At 40.1% G+C, this 20927-nt stretch overlaps 1 protein-coding gene across 6 annotated transcripts in view; it reads left to right on the plus strand.

Moving 5' to 3' along the window:
• SCAPER (S-phase cyclin A associated protein in the ER) overlaps positions 1 to 20927 on the plus strand; it is a 168168-nt gene that overhangs the window by 121183 nt on the left and 26058 nt on the right. For all 6 annotated transcript variants that reach the window (XM_080396856.1, XM_080396858.1, XM_080396857.1 and 3 more), the window contains 2 exons: positions 8013 to 8242; positions 12128 to 12283. In XM_080396856.1, the coding sequence (XP_080252982.1) occupies positions 8013 to 8242; positions 12128 to 12283 (386 nt within the window). The remainder of the gene's footprint in view (positions 1 to 8012; positions 8243 to 12127; positions 12284 to 20927) is intronic.

Here is a 20927-nt window from a genome sequence, read left to right on the forward strand (position 1 = left end):
TTTAATTTGAAATGTCATTAAATATTTTATTTGAAAACTCATTTTTAATTCATAGTGACCTGCTCATCATAAGATATTTAGTCTTGGTTTTCTACTTATAAATTGTGTGTATGTATTTTCATGAGCCAAGCAGTTTGTTAATTGAAAAGTTATGTACATACTTTAAATAATTTAAATGACACTGTTAGAATCAACAAGCCATAGGACTGTTGATGAACACTTTAAAAAGATGGTCCGAAGGTCCTTGACACAAAGAAAACCCCAGTGCAACCTGTGCATTCTCCTCTAAGTAGCTGCCAGCTCATTGTTTTTCACCAAATCTTTCCAAGAGGATTCCAGGTATTAGATCCACCGCGTTCAGTGAAAGGTGTGTTTCTGTGCTGGGCCAGCCACAGCGCTGCTGCTCGCGGCAGGGCCAGCCAGAGCAGGAGTGCGCGCTCGTTACACAAGAGGCGAAATCCTTCAGCACTTCACAAGTGACAGGATTCATTCTGATGCCAGACACCTTCCCTTTTCTGGGAGTAGCACTCTGCAAATGACCTACACTTCTCCTGAAGAAATACAGAGGGTACATCTTAGGAGATGCTGGCCACCTAGAGAGCAGAGATACTGCACAAGAAAATACACTACACGTAGAGCCAGTTTCAGTCCCTTGCCAAACACTACCCTTGAATTGCAGCAAAACTGTAATTAAAGCTTAGTGTTCCCCGTGATCCACAGTGGACTTTTTTTTTTCCCCTATGCATAAAGCCTCTTATGTTCTCTTCAGACAAAATTAGCCCTTGCACCAGCATATCTTCATAGTTCCGTGAAGTACATATTTAAGTATAAAAAAATAAATGGTGGTGCGTTTCTGACCCTGATTTTTCTCTCTTGAAAATATAATAAACCAGATCAAGTTTGAATTTTTCTTTTTCACAAAAAAAATTTGGACAAATGGAGAGCACTTTTTTTTTTAAATGGATCCAGCTCTAAATACCAAAATATTAAAAGACACCCTTCCGAACAATTTACCTGCCTCCAGTATTCCTAGTTTGATGAGATTGGATGATGTTGCCTTTGCCTGCAATGTGTGTAGTTCCACTTATTGTTGGAAAAAAAGCCCAAGGTAATACCCAAAAGTAGTAAATGGAATGTATATTTGCAAGGTTTTAACTAATTGTTTAACAAGTATGCCAATATTTGCTGAATACAAACAGAAAGAATTCAGTTTTGAGAAACCTTTAAATATATCCTTGAATACAGCTAGTATGAACATTACTTCCAACCAATTTAATGTGGTTTTAGTTTTGGTTTTATTCATCGGTAGAATGCAATGTCAGCTTCAGTGTTGCTAAAATGCAGAGCTATATATTTTTAAAGAATAAAATTTAAACCAGTGACTTCTCATTGATGATAAAATACTTACTTTTCTTTATTCATGTGTAACATTTTCCTCCTCAAAATATTACTTAAGGAATTATAAAAAAAACAAAACTATTTTTTCTCTGACGAAAGCTGGGATACCAACGGGAAATGGTAGAATAACAAACGGACTGTATTTCTTACCATTTTGTGACATCCAACCACCCAGGTTGGTTGTTAGAAGTGTCCTGTTTAGACCTCCTTTTATCTAATACCTAAACAGACTGGTAGAAAACCTTCTGTAGGCTACTTGCCATTTTACCTTTCTTAGCCTCCTTGGCTCAGGTGACACAAAGTCGATGGCTGTTGAGGTCAGTAGTAGTGTGTTTCCTGATTTCAGTGGTTAATGGATCAAACCTTCCCAACTACATCCATGCAGGTCTTGTGCTCGAGCTGTAACTTCATTTATCTACAGACTGAGCTCTCTGCTCTTCTTTGTCTACTGTACCCAGAAGACAGTTGCAAAATAATGAGAACTTTTTTGATTGTATATTTTGGAAGGTTTCACACTGAGAGAAGTATATGTGAAGCTGAGCTGTGAGTGTGTAAGGATAGTTTGGGGGTTGTTTATTTTTTTAGACAGCCATCATACACTGTTCCGTGAAGATAACTGGAAAAAACGTAGATATAAACTGTAAATATCTGTGCCTGCATTTGTAAATAATTTTTCGTTTAGTAAACAGATTGGGGGTTGGGAGTGTTTCTTGGATATCTGTCCTTTCATGATTTCACAATGAGAATGACAGTTTGGTTTTGAACTATACGTTCTCAGATAGATGGAAGTGACATTTCAAAAAGCTTTTGAGAATAACAAGCTGGACAAGACCACCTTGTCCAGTAAAACTCCTTAGAAGATTTTGTTCATTTATTCAGATCTTTTCCATCATCGCATACCTGCTGTTACCAGTTAAAGCACAGTGCAGATCAATACTCATTGTGAATTAGACACTGAGACATTTCTGCTGTGCACTTCATAGAGTCGTGGAATTCTGTTCATGTGCGTTCCTGCTAGTACCCTGCACATGCAATAAAATCTTTAGACTCTTTCTTTCTGCTTAAGATTAATTGCAAAAGGCTAGAATCAGATTATTTTTATTACTCCTTTAGGTAGATACATAACACAGCGCCAAGGCCTTTTCTGCTCCTCTTCCTGCCCCAGCAGCCAGCAGGTGGGGGGTGCACGGGGGGCCGGCAGGGGACACTGACCCCAGCTGGCCCAAGGGCTGTGCCACACCGTACGATGACGATGTTGATGTCGTGGTCGTGCTCAGCAGTAATACGAAGGGGGAGGTTGGTGGGGGGCCGCTGCTGAGAGACTGGCTGGGCATCGGTCGGGTGGTGGCGAGCAAACTGTCTGGGGTTTTATTTCTCTCTCCCTGTTATTTGCCTTTTCCTTACGTCATCATCATTATTATTGTTACCATATTTCATTTATTAAATTGTTCTTAAACCACGAGTTTTCTCACTTTTACCCTTCCAGTTCTCTCCCCCAGTTCCACCACAGGGGGAGTGAGCTAGTGGCTGCTGGGTGGTGCTTAGTTGCTGGTTGGGGTTAAACCACAACCAAATTACTGGAGGTTTTTTTAAGGCAATCTTTGAGTGTGTAACATCTGAACACCCTAAAGTAGATCATTAGTGAACATAAAAACATGTGAAGTTACATTCTGTCTCCCCAGCGTTGTGCTGTTGTGGCACTGACAGTACTTCCAGCCCCTAATAACGAGACTGTGGAGAGTTTATACCTTCTCGGTCACTAAGAGATCTAAAGCTCTCCCTCTGGTTTCGGTTCTCGTTGAAGACCTGAGGACCAGCACCCAGAAGTATCAAGGCTGGCAAGGAAGTACCTCAGTTAGATGTCAGCTCTGTGCATCAGATCATTTCTAAGGCAATTCGGTCAGTGTTGTCAGTGTAAAAAAAAAAAAAAAAAGCGCAGAAATTTCATGTATTTTTCTTTCTTTTTAATAATGTAACTTTTAAAAGACCAAAAACTTCTGTTTTGTTTATTTACTCCGGTAGGCAGCCAGTATGTTAATCCTGTAGTAAATCTTAAAGATAGGGCTGTGGTAAGAAAAGTCATGACATATTGAAGTGTTTAGGAGTGGAGAGTTTAAACCTTTCTGCACCATCTTAAGCCTATAGACTGCCTGGGCCATTTCCATTTCTTTAGCTGCCACGTAGCAACTCTGACATCCTATAGATAATATTTTGAAAATACGTATTTTTTTAGAGTGTTTTTGAGGCAAGCCAAATGACTTACACATGCAAAAAGCACAAAACTGCCACTGCGGATGGGAGAAGAATACAGCGTAAGTGACCAAATGAACAGCAGTTGGGTGCTTCGATGGGTCTGAAGACTTCCCATGCGGGTTTAGCAGCTCTGTATTTAAAACTCTTCATGGCTGTGAAGGATTATGCTTTTTCCGAGACAAAAATATAAATGAGTTTTCAGTGACAGCTCTAAGTAGCCAACTGTAAATTGTTTGTTGGGAAGTTTTTTTGTTAGCACTGAGAAAAAATGTGCTGTGATATGCAGAGGTACTTCTGGTGACATGAGCCAGAGTGGAGTAGCGTTTGCAGCTATATTAAATGTGTGCCTAAGTGCTTTACTGGATTGGGGCCATATTGTTCAGCATCTTGCAGGATTAAGTCCTGGGTGGTGGGCAGAGCTGAAGAGCTTATGGCAGCTCCGCACAAGCAAGGGAATCCCTGCACAAGGAATTCTCTGCTGAATGGCTTAACAGTGTATGGAGACTGTCACAGAGTTGAGAATCTGGTCATCAGAGCGTTTGGTTCAAGAAGTGATTTAAAGAAGCAGGAGTCTTGATTAGGCCCAGCATTGGCAGTCATCATAAATGCTAAAATAACGTTGAGATGTTGGATGTATCAAATGATTGAGCAATAGTTACATTTTTGTGGATTTTTCTTTGTGATTTAAATACATTTTATACCAATTACTTGACAAATCACTCTAAGTGTGTAATCATACCTATAGATTTGTGTCAGTTAAACTGTGAAACCAATGAAACCTCAGAAATAGAAATGTGGAATGTTTTAATGTTTATTCATCCAAAGCCCATGTTCAGCAAACAGTTTCTCTGAATACCATTAACTCTGTGTGTAATCAACACAATGAAAGCAGAGCTTGAAAGCTTTCGTAATTACACTATTAAATCTTAAGATTTCTGACCCCCTTGCCTGATATACTAATCAACAAGCAAAGAAAGACATCACTTTTGGAAGCACTCCAATTAATTCTGCACATAAATCTCAACACATTTTCACACTATCCCATTAATTACTTCTTTGGTAAAAGAGCTGATCTTTTGTCACTCATTTGAGTTTGTATAAGCGGACAGTATTAAAGGTAGGAATTAAGTTCAAACTTAACCATTTTCTGTAAAACAGATTTCCTTCTGTCTCCTCTTTCCCATACACTGTATAAAAGCCACGTTTGTTCTCACTTTATATTAATACACACACACACTTCCCCCAAAAATTGTATGTGAAGAATCAGCTCTGCAATAAGGGATTGTATTAAGAGTGCCAGATCTATTTATTATACAAATTAGGAAGAGCAGTTTTATATTAAAACACGAACTTGTGTAGCTAAGGGCTATATACTTAGAAAATACAGTTGTCATATGTACATTCAACTAGAAGACAAAAATAAACATTTATTTATAGTACCATCCATTACAGCAAATGGAAGGCTCTACTGCAAAATATTAATAAATCTTTTAGGAAATAAGTAATGTATAATGTTTTTATATTAGGTGAAAAAGCAGTGAGTAACGTTTGTTAGGAATTTTTAAAACTTGGCATTCCTAGTACGAAGTCACCACATTTAAGTCAATTTATACATTGCAAAGCTTAATCCATCTGTTTCAGTAGGCAATTAGAACCGTTAGGCGTGAATTATTTTAGTCAACAGAAGTTACTGGAGCAACATAATGAGCAACATAATACTATTTTTCCTATTGAACTTGAATAAGCAGCTGAAGACTTCTCACTTGCTCACTTGGCTCATCACCAGAAACAGACCATTACAATGAGTTTTAAGTACCAAGACAAGGCTCAGAGCTGATGAATAATACAGAAATGTGCATGTTGTTCTTTGTTACCAAGTGTTACCAAATCCCTCCTGATACCTGTGCAGAGAGGAATGGTTTTCTGTGACCTCACTCGCGCATACCGAGTGTAAATGATTTTAACCTGGAATGAAAATAAAATTTCAGCCAATATTGATCACTAATTACAGTGCTGAAAGCCTCAAGCCATCTCATAGAAGCGCCTGGGCAGAGGTGTGCTGCTCCGTGGGGTCTGGCAGCGTTAAGCGCAGGGGCGTGCTGGGAGCCCTGTGCCCTGACCCCCTGTGCTGCCAGCAGAGCTGCAGGGCAGCCGCCCACGCCTCGCCTACGGCGTGATCCTAAGAGGGCAGGATGTCAGCTGGTTTAAGTTGTCTTGGACTTCAGAAATGAAAAAATAAAATAAAAAGATACAAAGAAATGACACGCTCCATGAGGGTTTCCTTCCAGATGTGTATCCTGCATGTAGATCTGTCTTCAGATTTACATTTGTACATCTCAACTTCAGCGCCTTTCGTAGGAGTGGGCTCTAGTTTAATGATGTAGGAAAATCATATTCGTCTCCTCTGAGGCCTGTTCAGAGAGAACTGCATGTTGTGCTTCTGACATGATTGACAGGTGGCTGACATCTGATGGACAAGTGCAGTGGTTGTCAGGTGATGTTTTATATTGTGATGTTCAGGCCTTTTTTATTCATGGGACTTTTTCCTGCTGTTCTTAATCATTAAAATATAAAGATATCCGTAAAAGTGCTCAGGCTTTCTCTGTGCCTCATGTGAGGCTGGTGGGTGGAAGGAATTTCCCATTGGCATCTTTTAGAACCGTATTATTTATGTCATCCTTTACAATGTTCCGTCTGTCAGGTTGTGCCCTAGGATTCACACAGTTTTTCTGTCTTCTCAGGTAGCGCCTGTAGTTGTTTCAGGATTTGTTTGTTTGGGGTTTTTTTGTAGGGAGGGGATTGGATTCTTCTCATCAGATTTGGTCAGGACAGTTTTGTAGGTTTTTTGATAAGTCTCCTTCTCTGTCAGAAATTTCTACTTTGAACAGTTGGCTTTCAGTTTTTACAAAATTGGGACTCTTCATATTTGTCGACTTTGGAAGATTTAGCAGTTCTCTTCCTTTGTGAAAAAAAGCTGGCTGAGAGGACTGTGACTGAAAGACCTGGAGCCTTGCCTTAAGGGTCATCTTGCCTGGGAGGAGCACTTTGCTCTTTGAAATACTTGGTTACTCCGGGTTAGCTTCAGTAGTAAACCACCTGGCTGAGAAGTTCTGACACCTGCTCGGGAAAGGGAATTCTCTGGCAGGTTTTTTCAGGTACGAAGGGGAACCACTGTAATTCACCTACCTTGACTCAGGGAAGGTTTCCCTCTACGCTGGCATAAACCAGCCCTGTGTTACCTTCTGCCTGCACCTCAGCAGGTGCCGTAAGTGCTTCTGAGTTCAGTTCTGCAGAAGCTCAGCAGCACAACTGGGTATCTCCTCGTAGACTGGAAAAGTTTTGTGTTCCCCAGCGTCTTTGCTGTTGTTACCAGCTGGCATCTGTGGCCTTGCTGTGGGTTGTCTAAACCTGCTGCACAGGTGCTTCGATGTGCTGTTTCCTAAAGGGTAAACTAGTATCCTTCCAGATACAGGTTTGGGTTTTTTTCTTAGTTGCGGTTTGAGTTGCATCACAATCTATCTTGGGGTTTTTGGTAAAAAAATCTGTAATTTTTCTAACATCAAAATTCCTCATGAAATTCTTTAGAAGGACACTTACATCAGGCTATTTCTGTAATTTTTTGTTTGTTTTTTGCTATGAAAGAGGACGTCCATCAGGGATTAGATCTCATTGCGAAGATCATTCCTGTTGCCTGCAAAGCATATTGCCTTTTTCTGTGAAGAGCCACAGTTGTACCTGCTGTGACACAAGAAATTTTGCCTTTCAAAATACTCACTTTTGTAATGGTCTTTGTTGAGGACCCAAACTGTTGAGTAGCCTTCTGATGGTACATCATGGTTTTTTCAAAAGTCAGGTAGGGGATTGCTATACAGCAGTAAATTTCTTGCACAGAAAATAGCTATTTTTCTTCTGTATTACTGAATGCTTTGTGTATCCTAGACATTTAATATGTCTTCGTGGTAATGCAGTGTAGTAGTCAAAAGGAGCCCTCTCAGTAGTTTGTTTATTCACAGTCAAATTTAAAGGAAAATAAAAGCTTTTTTGCTAGTGACTCATCAAAAATCCTGTGTGTGCTTAAGAGCACAATCATACTGATGAAATACTCCGCTGCTATAAAGCTTCCTTTGGTTCTTGTACACTAACCACTGTTTTGACTTGATATATTCTGTTTCAGCCTGTATTATCTGCATAAGGAGTATAGACCTCTTCTTGTACCCAAAATGCTTTCATGTCCATGTGTGTGCTAGAATATATTGCTTTTTTTTTAATGTACTCTTACGCAACTTTCTGATTGTTTCTCTACAAACTTTTATTCTTTTTACTGAATTCTAGTTGTTCTTTCTTTTTTTCTCTTTATTTAGGTTAGTGTTCCAGATGACCATAATGCTATTTCGGGCAGAAGTGCAAATAAGCAGATATTTGAAGGTTTAACAACAGGACTTCTGAGGATAACTGCTGTGATTTTCAGATGTCTAATCTCGAGCTTCCCAGATGGAAACAACCACCCTACTGCACTGAAGTTATTACAGGAAGTGAAAAGTAAATCCTCACAAGTGGAAGCCTTCAACAGCAGAGTCCAAGACCTAATCAGGTTAAATAATTTAAAAAAAAAAACACCACAAACTTCTCTAAACCTTCTTTACTACAGAGAAAGAAAATTACAGTAATTTAAGAAAGGAACAAACTACTCTGACTCGTAACTTAGTAAGAGTAGGTTGTGTGTGTGATCAAGACACCTATTGAAATGCTATATTCTCAAACAAAGATATTCTTCAAAAAACTGCACACACAGAAATACAGAAAACCAGGAGTCTTAATTTTAGGCTTGGTTTTCTGTGCCCTTTCTGTGCGTTTCATCTCCTGATTACCTAGGAGTCAGTTTCCATATTTATATTATTTTCTCTCAGTTCTCCATGTCAACAGTGTGTGCCCATTGCCCGTGTGGTCCTGCATACCATACATGTATTCATAGAAGCTTGCCGTAGAATATATACTGCTGACTTAAAGATTACCCAGTAATTCCTATAATTGGATTTCAGCCTTTATAATGCAGCTGTATTGTAACAGCAATTTTCTTTTCTAAGTATATTTCTTGAGCAAAATTTCAGTTAAAATAACTCGGTGAATTCTAACAGTCGACTAAAAGAGAATACTTTTCTCATTCTTACTTGAAGCATTCTAATTCTTTGGTAGAAATACTTGAAGCTGAATACATTAATATATATAATTAGTGTCTATATAATATATACATAAACTAATACATATCCAACAATACACCAGACTTGCTAGAGCTGTGCAGTTTCACTAGTCATCAGTAGTCATCAGTACTGATGACGGCCTTCTGAAGAAGTGAAATTCTGATTATATGCTACTGCAAATGTGTCACGGTGAGCATCTTCAGACTTTTCCAAGTCTGGTCTGATGTTGACGGATACAAAAAAGACAGCTGGAGGAGGAAAGCAAAACAGATAGTTGTCATAGATACCAGTGACCTCTAAAAGTTTATTGTTCTCATGTAACCCGCCTTCTCCCCAAACAGGTTTTGATAGAGTGTGAAATTTCAGGATGTTGTATTCTCCTCGTTTATGAATGGGAGGGTGGGAGGTCTGCTTATTGATATTTGTGCTGGACAGACATCTGACACTGACTGGGCCAAGCACAGGCATACCCTTAAGATAAGAAGATACATGAGAATCCAGCTAGGTCCCTCACCTCAGGCACTTTAGGGGATCTGGTTATAAATGAAGAATGAAAGGCACAATGACAAGGTAATAGCGCAATTAGGAAAAAAAGAGAGAGGGCATTTTAAACTAGTCAAAAACAGACAAATTCTGTTATTAATGAGAATCTTTCACCTCCTGGTCGTTGTATCGTATGTCCTTGGGGAGTTGATTAAATGAGAGTTTTAGGAAGATGGGGAAGAAAGAGGAAAGTTGATTTTTTTTTTTCTCTCCATTTGGGGCTACTAGACCTGATGCATAAACAACAATTATCTCCACACTGGGTATGAAAGGGGAGCCCGGTTATTTGAACTCTGCCACCATGGGTAAAAAGACTGGGAGATGGAGGTGATAGATAAGAGAGCTTTGACATTCCACTTGTCTGCATGCTCAGTTCTTGAGCGAAGGGAGTGCTTCATGCATCTTCTCATTGTCTCCGGATGCCATTAAGGAATAGTCCCAGCAGACTGAAAACTCTCATCCATTTCTTCTCTGCCAAAAGAGCCGCCACTTTGTGTCCAGGTGTGGGTGTAAAGGAATAGGGACAATGAATACGTTTTGCAGGTGTCAGTCAGACTGTAGAGATGTTCTTAGGCAAAAAGGAAGAGAATATTGATGAGAATAGTTGTACCTTTTTGTGAGTAATCACCTGTCAGTATTAGCTGTATTTTATTTAGTTCTTCATCTCCCCCCCCGCCCCTGTTTCACAGAGAGATTTCTAGCACTTAGCATTTCTCTGTGACTGTGATGTATCTAATACCCAGCTCTGTTCCTGGAGTTACTCTGCTAATACAGGAGGGCTTGCTTATCACCTGTATGATCAGGTAGATTGCTTAGATCAAAATCTGCAAGAAACCTAACGCTGGTAACCTTTCATGTTGCTAAATAGGACAGACGAGCTTACCTGAGCAGCGAGTGTGCGATTAGTAACCTCGGTGTGTCTTAAAGTGTGTTTAACTGCTACACTTCAGCAGCTTTAAAAATTAATACTGCAGTTAGACTTCTTGCTTTATATCCACTGTGTTTTTATTCTTACTTTCATTGCTTCCAAAAGCTTTGTGTCAGCAGAGTAAACTTTGGCAGAAAGTCTAGCTCCAAGCACAGAGGAGAGACCAGCCTTTGAGCAACAACAGTGTCTGAGAAGTGGAGAGGTTTTCTTCCCTAATCTTAGAAATCTCTGCTTTTTCAAAGTCAGACTGTAAGACATGCGAGGGAATAGTTATTTTTAATAACAATTTGTACAGCTCCTGAGACAAGCATTATCTGATCAGTATAATTTATTTACTGGAATCAATATTATTTAATAATGTTCTGTACTTAGTCAAGTCAGGATGGTCTTGGCATTATGGAAAGATACGGTCAATGTTGTTCCCATCTCAAGGGGGCTCTAAGGGGCAATCACTAACAAATGGTCTTGACAAGCAAGTAGACAGAACAGCTGGTAGGACTGAGTAATATTAATAACAAGATGGTTTAGTGTAGGCTGTTGGTGTAAAAACAGTGAATTGGTTGATGGTGTCTGAAAGCAAGCGGTTCCCTGTGTCTGTTAAGTCAGGTAGAGGCACAGGCTGTATAACAGCAGCTGTTCTGATTTTGACAAGAAGTTTCTCTCACTTGGTAAGAGTGAAGGAAAATACAAAGAAAATTACGGGGCAAAGAGGAGGAGGTGATTGCAGCAGATTTTTTGCCTCCACAAAGGAAGTTATCTCACGTAAGTCAGCAGAACGAACAGTTGAGCTGGAGTAAAGTCTGAGAAGCTGAATGTTTGTGGTAAAAAAAAGGAAAGTGTGTGAAGTTAGGTGATATCAGTAAGGTGACATGGGAAAAAATATGTCTGTGTGCACAGGTTAAGTAGAGTTGATAATGATCAAAGTATGAGAGAACCTGGTGTGGACAGAGAGTTCTTGGTACAAGGATGTACAGCAAATTTTTTGGCCTAAGTTTCCAAGCCATTAGAAATTCAAAAAAGAAACTTAAGCATGAGTGATCTGATGATCAGCAATCATGATCTCATCTACTCTGATAATAAAAAGGAAAGAGGAGTTTCCAGTTTAAAAATTAAAAAAAAAGTCACTAGCATGGTTTTCTGTGTTTAGTTTTGGTTCAGCTGCTGAGGTTTTTTGATCCTGACCCCTCCGTACTGATGGTAGAAGGTCGTTACCTGCATGTTCTGTATAGTCTCTTAACTGTTGCATATATTGAAAAACGGAAAAAAAATAACCAAAAACTGGGCAATAGTTGTTATGATACATGTATTGCAATAAAACCTTGTGTGGGTAACATCATTGTCTTCTTGAATTAGTGTGTTCTACAAAGTTGTCTCTCCATGCTAAAAGGAAATTGTGCTGTTGTAAAGTTATCAGGATTATTATAAATCATTTAACCATGACAAAATTCCATTGTCATTCTAGGAGGATGATAAAATAAACATTTACACTCATCTTTCTTGTACAGTATAATACAGATTATCCTACAACAGACAGATCTCTTAACAGAAAGTACTGATAGTTACAGAGAGCCAAATCTGAAGTTACCGTAATTTGAATTGTTCTATTGAAAGAACAATTTCTTGTTCAATTGTTCTTTCAATAACAGAAAGAACAGAAATTGTTCTTTTCAATTTCAGAAAGAGTATTGAAGCAATCACAACCTGCGTTTTGTATGGTTTGATAGTGGAGAAGCAGAAATTGCTTTTGCAAAGTTACCAAAACTGGCATGGAACTATTTTGTTAATACAATTTTTCCTCTGTTTCTAGTTACGTGGTGAACATAGGATTGATAGACAAGCTGTGTTGCGGTTTCCTCTCCATTCAAGGCCCTGTTGATGAGAATCCCAAAATAGCAACTTTTCTACAAAATGCCACAGCAGTGCTGCATGGAATATGTCGTCTCTGTTTTGCTGTTAATGGAAGGTAGGTGCGCTTGGCCTGTCATCTTGAATACGTTCATCAGGCAGCAGCCATTGTAACTGCCCCAGCGCTGCGTTCGTGGAAACGAGCATTCTGATGAGGCTGTTCCACAGGACTGGTCTTAGTCACACAATAATAACCGGAAAAGAAACAGTGCAGGAAATGCACTCTGCTCACCCTTTCACCATTGAACTGTAATTAGTTACCTGCACTGAGTCTTGATTCTTTTAAGTCATTTGTCAGAATTGCAAACTTTATCTCCTTTACTCATCATTACAGAGAGGGTTTTGTCACTGGTAATTTGAAGTGTCCAGTCCTAAGGACTTCAAGAGGTATTTTATTATCGGCTGAAATCAACTCTTTAATTGATTTGTCTCTACAGCAGCCTAATTCAGCTCCTGTTCTTCAAAATACTGCTGTCAGTAAGGGAATTATATTTCCTATGAAGGAAGATATTACTGTATTTGTCAGGGAATTTTCTAATGCAAAATGTTTGTTATTGTAACCTAACCAAGGCTGTGGGGAGTGAGCATGAGGGATGTGGCTGCTAGCAAATCTGGACTTCTGTCATCTTCAGCGTAGGGCAGCGTGGCACTGTGAGAGTCAGAATTTCAGAGCCCTGGCATGCACATACTGGAACCCTTAGACTGTTAGGTATTTCAGGAAAAGACGAGGCTGACAGAAGTTTACAATGAATTCCTGAAGGATACAATGATGCTATGGTTGAAAAACTAGAGTTAATAAAATATGCAGCAAGAAACAAAGCTGTAGGTAAGAGCTGTTGCTGGTAACCTGGGGATACAGGCACATGGAAAAAGAACTGCAAGAAATATGAGCCCAAAGAGACCATCCCAACTTACTGAAATTTCCCTTTCTGAAAGCTGCCAACTTGGCATTTTACATTCCAGGACAGCGCTGCCAAAAGTCAAATGCTTACTTAAAAAAAAAAAAAAAAAGAAATTAAAATCACCCTTCTCTTAGAGGAGAGGAATAGTGGTTCTAGCTACAAAAGTGAGTAATGTAATATTTGCAGTTTCTGAAGCAGACACATGCCTCACCCAAATAGTAGCAATCTTTGAACCCCAAATCATACAGCAGTGCTTCCTTCAAGAACATCTGTCCTTTGTAGCAGAATAATAATTTTGGAGGGGTTGAGTGTTTTTCTTCACAGTTGCATGACGTATCTGATCTTACTACCTGCATGTAACAGCAATGCTTGGGATTTTATCCAGGTGTGCTGATTGTGCTCAATTTCCAGGTTGGATTGTTCATTTGAGCGTGAAAAGAAATGAGGGAAATGAACTTGGAGATTTCAAAACTGTTGTCTTTCACTTTTAGATCAAAAGCTTTGGTGTAAATGATTAGAAGGGCAGTTTAAATTAAATATCTTTCATCACCTGAGCCCACTCTCATTTAAGAAGTGAATGCAAAGTGTAATTCTGTCGTGTTATAGAAGTCCATAGTATTCAAGGTGATTTAAATGGAAAAAGGTATTGCCAAACACAGATGAAGGTGGCAGAAACAGAGCTCAAATGTACCGAATTCCTGTGTCACAATACAGTAATACATGTTGTGTGTTACATGATCTGCAGCACAAAAGGCAGCCTCTCTTTGTGAGAAATACAGGTACCTCTTTCATTCGTGGTAAATGGTAGTGGGAGGCAGCGCAGTCTGTTCAGTCAGAATCCAGCATTTCTCATTCTCCAGCTCGCTTGATACGTGGTTGAGCACCAAACAAACATGCTGTACTATGCTCCTCTGTACACCGGAGTAGCTAACCACTCTGATCATAAAACTTTTGAAGTTGTTACTGAGAGGAAAAATGTCTAGTAAGTAGTACCAACACTCCGATGCTGCATCATGAAAAGAAGGTTTGCCAAAACAATGTCAGCCTTTCACCATTGTTGCAAGAGCAATTGTGAATTGTTCTTTTGATATATCCTCCTCTATAGAATGTTTCCAGTTTGGGAACTTACCTTTATGCTTCTCAGTTGTCATCATGGGGGGCACAAAATGAATTCGTTTTTTTCTGTTAGAACTATTTCAGGCTGTTATTTGTCATATAAAAGTCATTCCATATTAAATGCATTAGAGTATTTTTATACAGTGTTCTTTATACTGCGTGCAGAGCTTAGTATGCTGCGCTGCTGCGTGGCATAGCGGGGAGCTGGTAGGACAGTAGACACGGGTGGCTAACACCGGGGCCACCTCAGGGCTCTCAGACCATCCCCAGTGCCTGCAACAGTGAAATCCATTACGAGCCAGAGGTGACCGAGCCCTGCGTGATGCTCCTCCTTTGCTTTCAGACACCCCCAGGCTGTTACGAGTTCTGGGACTGTAACCTGCGATATCCCCGGAGGGCCAGAAGTTAAACACTAACTCACATATTAAACAATTAAGGGATCCTGTCCTGTGGGTACAAAGCTAGGCCATTTCTGGAGCTCTGCTGTAGGAAGAGCTGTCAGTCTGGATTTCCCTGTCTGCCTCGCAAGAGCATTTCATAAAAGTATCCCAAATTTAGTCAAATGTTTCTGAATTGGTACCCGGTGTTTATTTGGACACTTGATGGAAAACAACTTTATAGGCAGGAAAGCGATCTCAGTCAAGTGCCTCCCTGCACCTACCTCTGCATCAGGCAAGATGTCACAACAATCATGATTATTAGAGAATAGCCTCAAATTGTATCATATATGCACGTCAGCATTAAGTATTAAATGAGATCTATGGTTGATATAATGTAGACGATAAACTTTTAAGACAGAAACTTAAGATAGTTTTTTTTATTCCTGTGGTAGACTGGAAAAAAAAATCCAAAGTCATGGAGTTAGCTAGAATAAAGGAAAGTCTTGCTAATGTAGAAACATAAACTGGAGGATTCTCAATTTTAACATCATAAAAAGTTATTGAAATGAGGGAATCCGTTCTGAACATATGTTATAAACATATCTTATTATAAGAGAGGTATTTTCATTAATGGTCAAGGTCTTTAAAAAGATTTAACTTTGATATTGATCTTACTTCTCAGATGATCATTTTTGGTACTGGCTAATAAATGCTAGATTGATTCTTTTAATTGAAGTTTTGCTGTGGATGTAATAGCACGTTTTCCAAACACTGTGTAATACATACAAAAGATCATTTGTTGAAAACGTTAATAACTGTAAACCCATGTGAACCTTGTTTTGATAATTTTTGCGCCCTCATCTCTCACACAGTCAGAATCAGTGAGGGTGACTTGAGACACCCAGCTGGAAGTCCCACTTTCCCTATGCTGTGTTGCATCCATTGCTAGCAGTGGAGGTGAGAGCTCCTTTCTCCTTCATGAGCCAAAAAAATAAGTGTATGAAAGCTGAAAATAGAGTACTTTCCCTTATTGTACATAGTGAAAAATCACAAATGCAGTATGTCTGAGTATTGAGCTGTCCCTGCTGAGCAAAAGATTAACCTGACATTTGATACTTGGGCTTGAAAATTGTGGCCATGACAATGCTTAACTTTTTTGCTCACCATTGAGAGTAACAGTAGCCAGAATTGAAAACAGAGACATTTTTATTGACCTGAAATAAAGCAAAATATTAAATAGACTTTATACAGAATAGTAGTGGTTTATACAGCCATATAAATCTGTCTTGCAATTTGTGTCCAATTCCAGATGTCCAGTAGCAATGTGCGGGGCGATAGCCTTGTTTTCCAGAGTTTATTATTGTATCTATGAGAGATAGAAAGCCTATTTTGGGTCCTGGAGCCCTGAATAACACATATGGAGCATGCTTGGCTTGTAAACTCAAGACAGAAAACGATGAGCAAGCATGGAATTCAATGAGCATTAATAAAAATATGGCCATGCTGCCGCAGCTTACCCTTCCCTAAAAGCAGGAGTGAAGACTAAGAGAATATGTGGCAAGTCCTTCATCAGCATTGCAAGGATCTCACTTACATTCCTGTCTTGTCCTGTACTGCCCAGCGTTCTCTGTATCCCTTTTTTCACCCATCAGTCTCTGCAGCTAAAGATTTCTGTCCAAGAAGTGTAGTTGTTACACTGTGGAGGACTGCGGTTAATGCCTTATTTCATTTTTGCCCAGTTCGTACTAACCAGTGTTAATATGAACAGCAGGAGGAAACTGTCGGCAGTAGTGTGGTGTTGTAGGGGTTAACCGCTAGGATTCTCCCTAGGAGCAGTACAGCAGACTAGCAACAACACCGATACAGGGAGGAGAATGAGTTGTTCGTAAGGAGAATACTGCAAATAATAGTCCCTTCAAATTATGTAGCTTCCTGGGACATCAGCTTTTTCAGAATTTTGCTGTTTCCGTGATGTAAGAAATGCCTGCAAACTCTCTCGTTAATCTAGGAACACGGAGTGTCATGGCAGTACTGTAACTAAATTGATAGTTACATGTTATCTCAAAACAGTGGTGGAATGCACACAAATCTGGGTCAGCAGCTGAGGAAGCTGTGGATTACCAGCCGCAGTGGCTAAATGCTGCAGGTACCTGCGGTTCGGTCCAGGAAATAGGGACTGTCACGCTACAGGTGGGAGGAGGTGGCTGGTCTGTGCTCAGTTTTATTGCAGTAATTAAGGTAATGTCTGTTTTGGCTGCTGGCTGTCTAATGAGATGCCAGTGTGCCTGGATGCTGGTTATGCTTCTCGCCACTTACAAAGGACAGCAAATCCAGCAAGTACTGTGAACTACCTAAAACTTGTGATTGAAGTTACTGAAAGGTTTCAAATCATCGCTTGTACACAGTACCATGATTCCTCATGTAACAGTGTGAGCTATAACAAGGTCTGACAGGTGCTAAATACTTCTTTATGCTTCTTTTATTACTATTTCGCCTCTTTATTTTGACATTTCTTTCTAAATAAAATAGTTTGGAAGCAAAAAGTACAGACTATAGTTTTTAAATCCTAATAATTAAAAAAAAACAGATTATATTCTAAGCCTTTTGAAAACTCATGTTTCCATTTGGCTCCATGTTTTTAATCAGCAGTATATATTTCAAATATACAAACATCATAATGTATACCCCTAGAGAGGCTTGTCTGCTTGTTAGCTCAGTCAGTTTTTAAAACAATATATTTTCAGATATAAACAGTTTTTTCCTATTGAAGCTTGAAGAAATTGTAGTTTTATACTTGCTCTGTGGAGTATGCTGTTTCTCATCAAGCTGTATTCAATTCCTGGTTTTAATTGATAGTGGTGTATTTTAAGCAAGGAAGTACCACTGTTTAATATCTTTCCTGTGATAGATATGTCCACATTTTTAAGTTCTTAAGCCATTTTTGTAAGTCGTAAACCCCATATCAATTGCTGAGACCCCTTGATGGCAGAAGCTAAAAGTCTTAAGGGCAACTCAGGATGAAAATTCCCAGCATTTCATTAAACTTTTTAAAATCCTGCAGGTTGTTTGACCATAATGTAAATATTTGCCTGTTTTTCTGTGTTAAATATAGAGACTTGGTAGAGTTTGAAAGCCTATCTGTTTTCCCGGGTATATAAGCCAATGTAAAAAATCTGGTAAGCCTTGCTTCCCTTTGGTGATTGATTGGGGGGGTTTTGTCCATGCTGACTATTTTACTTTGGCAGCTGTTGCAGACACAGAGTAAGCTGCTTTAAATAGGAGAGCTGAAAGGAGGCCCATGTATAAGAATCTCCTCTCTTAACTTTAGTTATGTAAAACGTAGGTTTCTTGTATGATGTCCTCATCTGATGATGGGAGGGGTTTTATGGGTTTTTACTTCAGTCTGTGTCCTGACAGCACTGAATTTTCACTGGGCTGATCTTTGAGGTGGACCAAGAATCTGCTACATGTATGAAATCCACTGTTGTACAGACTTGATGAAATCACTGAAATCGGCATACATAAGGGTTCAATGCTTTATTTTCCAACATCTCGTATACCTTTTTTTTTTCTATTTTAAAGCCTACAACCAGTATGAATAACATCTTTTACCTTTTTATTGTAAACATTTAGGCTTAAAGAAAGTGATTATAACTGACAGTTAAAACCAACAGGAACCAGTGGCTTGTTCATATACACATTAATTGTAATACAGGCAACATCAGGAATAAACATTTTTAACAGTTCCTTCAATCCACCAAACCTAGCAGACAGATCTATTTATTTTTTGAACAGCTTTGTGCTGTGGTATAACTTTAAAATTCCTGGTCTTTTCTGTTAACAAAAAAAAAAGCTTGCAGCTTGAGTTATTTTACAGTTGACTTTTTTATGTATGTTTTGATTCATTCACTGCGCCAGAGCAGCGCAAAATGGTAAAAGGATTTCATCCAGCAAAGTAAGCTTTTTCATATGGAACTGTTTAAAAATAATGACGGAGTGAGAGTCGAAAGCAAGCTGACTTTAACCTTTGGTAATATTGGTCAAGTTTGTCATCGCATATAGTCACAAAAAATTCTGTGAGGTCTCATACACGATAATTAATTTGGAGTTATCATTTGTCCACGAGCGCTTTTTCATCGGTTGTATACTGTTGAAAAAGCTAAGACTGAAATTAGAAATCCTGGTTGGCAACAGGAGCTGTGCTCTCACGTGATACTGTGGCAATAAACATTCTAGTTGCTTGAGAGTTAGTTAAGTGATGGTTAGCACGTTTGGCTACTGCATTCTGCAAATTAAATAATTGGACATCAGAACATATTTTGAAGTGAGGAAGACCAAGGTGTCCACGGACATACAAAGGTGTAAAAGTGGTGGTCCCAGACCTCTCCCTCCTCGTACAGCCAGGAGGTTCATTCCTCGCTTGCAGCCATGTTCACATACCAGCACGACTTGAAACTGCAGCCGGAACCTGCATCAAGGCACAGCTGGTGGGGCAGGGTGGCTCTGCTGGCGCCGTTCACACTCAAAGACCACAGAGCCTCAAAATTAATTTGGGCATGGATTCTGGGCGTAGGAAAAGGAAAGTAACACCATAAATTGGTGTGCAGCGTAGCCCCACCCAAAACGCACTTAGAGCTCTACTAGTTTTCCACTTTTTTTATTCTTCACAGAGTAAATGTTAGGGTCATTACGAGTGTCACAAACCACCAGCTGAATGTTTGTGGTTCTTCCTTTGCAGCAGGTAAGTGGCATCAAATCATAGTTTTAATTCTTTTTAATTTACTTCAGCTTGTCTTTCAGTTGGCTACTGCAGGATTAAGCAAACATCCCGTTTTTGGAACCTGTGCAGTAAGTTTGGCCACATTTGTCTCCAGCTGGCTCTGGCAATGGCCGCTGCCTTGCAGAGTGGTGGTGGAGGTCTGGTGGGGACTGGTGGTAATGGGTTCACTTGTGTAACAACACAGATCCTAGAAAATGGGCACAGCTGTGTTGCTTTTGTTCTTACCTAAAGATCTGATTGCTTCTTTCAAAGATTTGTGAAGTAATTGTGCAGTCTTGTGTGAGTTTTGTACAGCATAGGTATCGCTGAGATAGGGCCAGGGCACCAACCGCTGAGGCAGCAGCAGAGGATGCTATACTGAAAGGCTTTTTCGGTAGCAGCAAACACTCACAGACTGGAAATAGAAATAACTTGGAAATAAATGGTACCCGTAAATGCTAATTGCTGGTACATTCATTCCTTACACGTGTGTTCTAACTGATAAAAAGTAGACGTGAGTCATCTGAGCAGCTGCTTTTTAACCGTGAAGGTGTGAGTGGGCAGTGATGGAGGCAGACGGGTGCGAGAAGAGTGAGTTGCATACAACCCAGATACCGCCCTCGGTACTCACCTGGGCTCCGGGCTGTGAGAAGAGCCCTCAAAGGCTGTGGGGAGATACCTCATAGCCTCAGTGCTAAAATAACCTTCCTAAGTCTCCTGAATCTTCCCTCCTTTGCCCACAGCGCGTTGTCCTCCTCGCAGGAGCTGCGCACTGTGTCCCCCCCAGCTGCCAGGCGGTCCCCGCTGGGGGCACAGCAGGAGGCTGCTGGCAGAAGGACCCCGCTACCAACCTGGCACTGCTCAGGTTTTTAGTGCCCACTCGCTGCCGTACAGAAGACTTGCATCCACAGGAAAACGCAGAGGTGCTGGCTTTCCGTTGGCTGTTACAACTGCAAAGGTGCTGGTGGTCCTTCATACCCCCTTCTCCAGCATAACCGTGGTTCCTTCTCTCTTAAAATATTTAAGCTGTATTTGAAGTTAGCCCAGTACCAGGGCCTTCTTTGGGACACAGAGAATGCAGGTTCATTATCTTGCTCTGCCAGTTCGGTGCGAGGAAGCAGTGGCGTGCTGTCGCACACAGAAGTTCCCACTGGCAGACAGTGGTGTTGGGTGAGGTCGTGCTTTCTTACCTGCTTGTTTTGCTTCACTAGAAAAAGCGAAAGTGACAGAACAAGATGATGATTGCCAAAACCTGGTGGTTGCTGAATTCGTGGTTTAGTTGCTGCACTGAAGACCAAGTGGCTATATCATAAAACACAGGATTAGCCTGGCAGGGGTCTGTGTGGGAAACCCCACTGGAGCGGAGCGCAGTGTGTAGCAGGATCGTACAGGGCGCTTCTGATGCCGATACTGAAAAGATAACTTGGAGCCGTTGTGGCAAGGAAGAGCTCCTTGCTGGTTCTGCTCAACAATATTATCAGCCCTCTGAGTGTCCGGTTTTTTCTGTGTTAAACTGAGGTCTTCAAAGTTACAGACTGTTTCAGA

This window comes from Falco punctatus (genome assembly GCF_963210335.1).
Source record: "Falco punctatus genome assembly, chromosome: 7".
In the NCBI taxonomy this organism is placed as follows: domain Eukaryota; kingdom Metazoa; phylum Chordata; class Aves; order Falconiformes; family Falconidae; genus Falco; species Falco punctatus.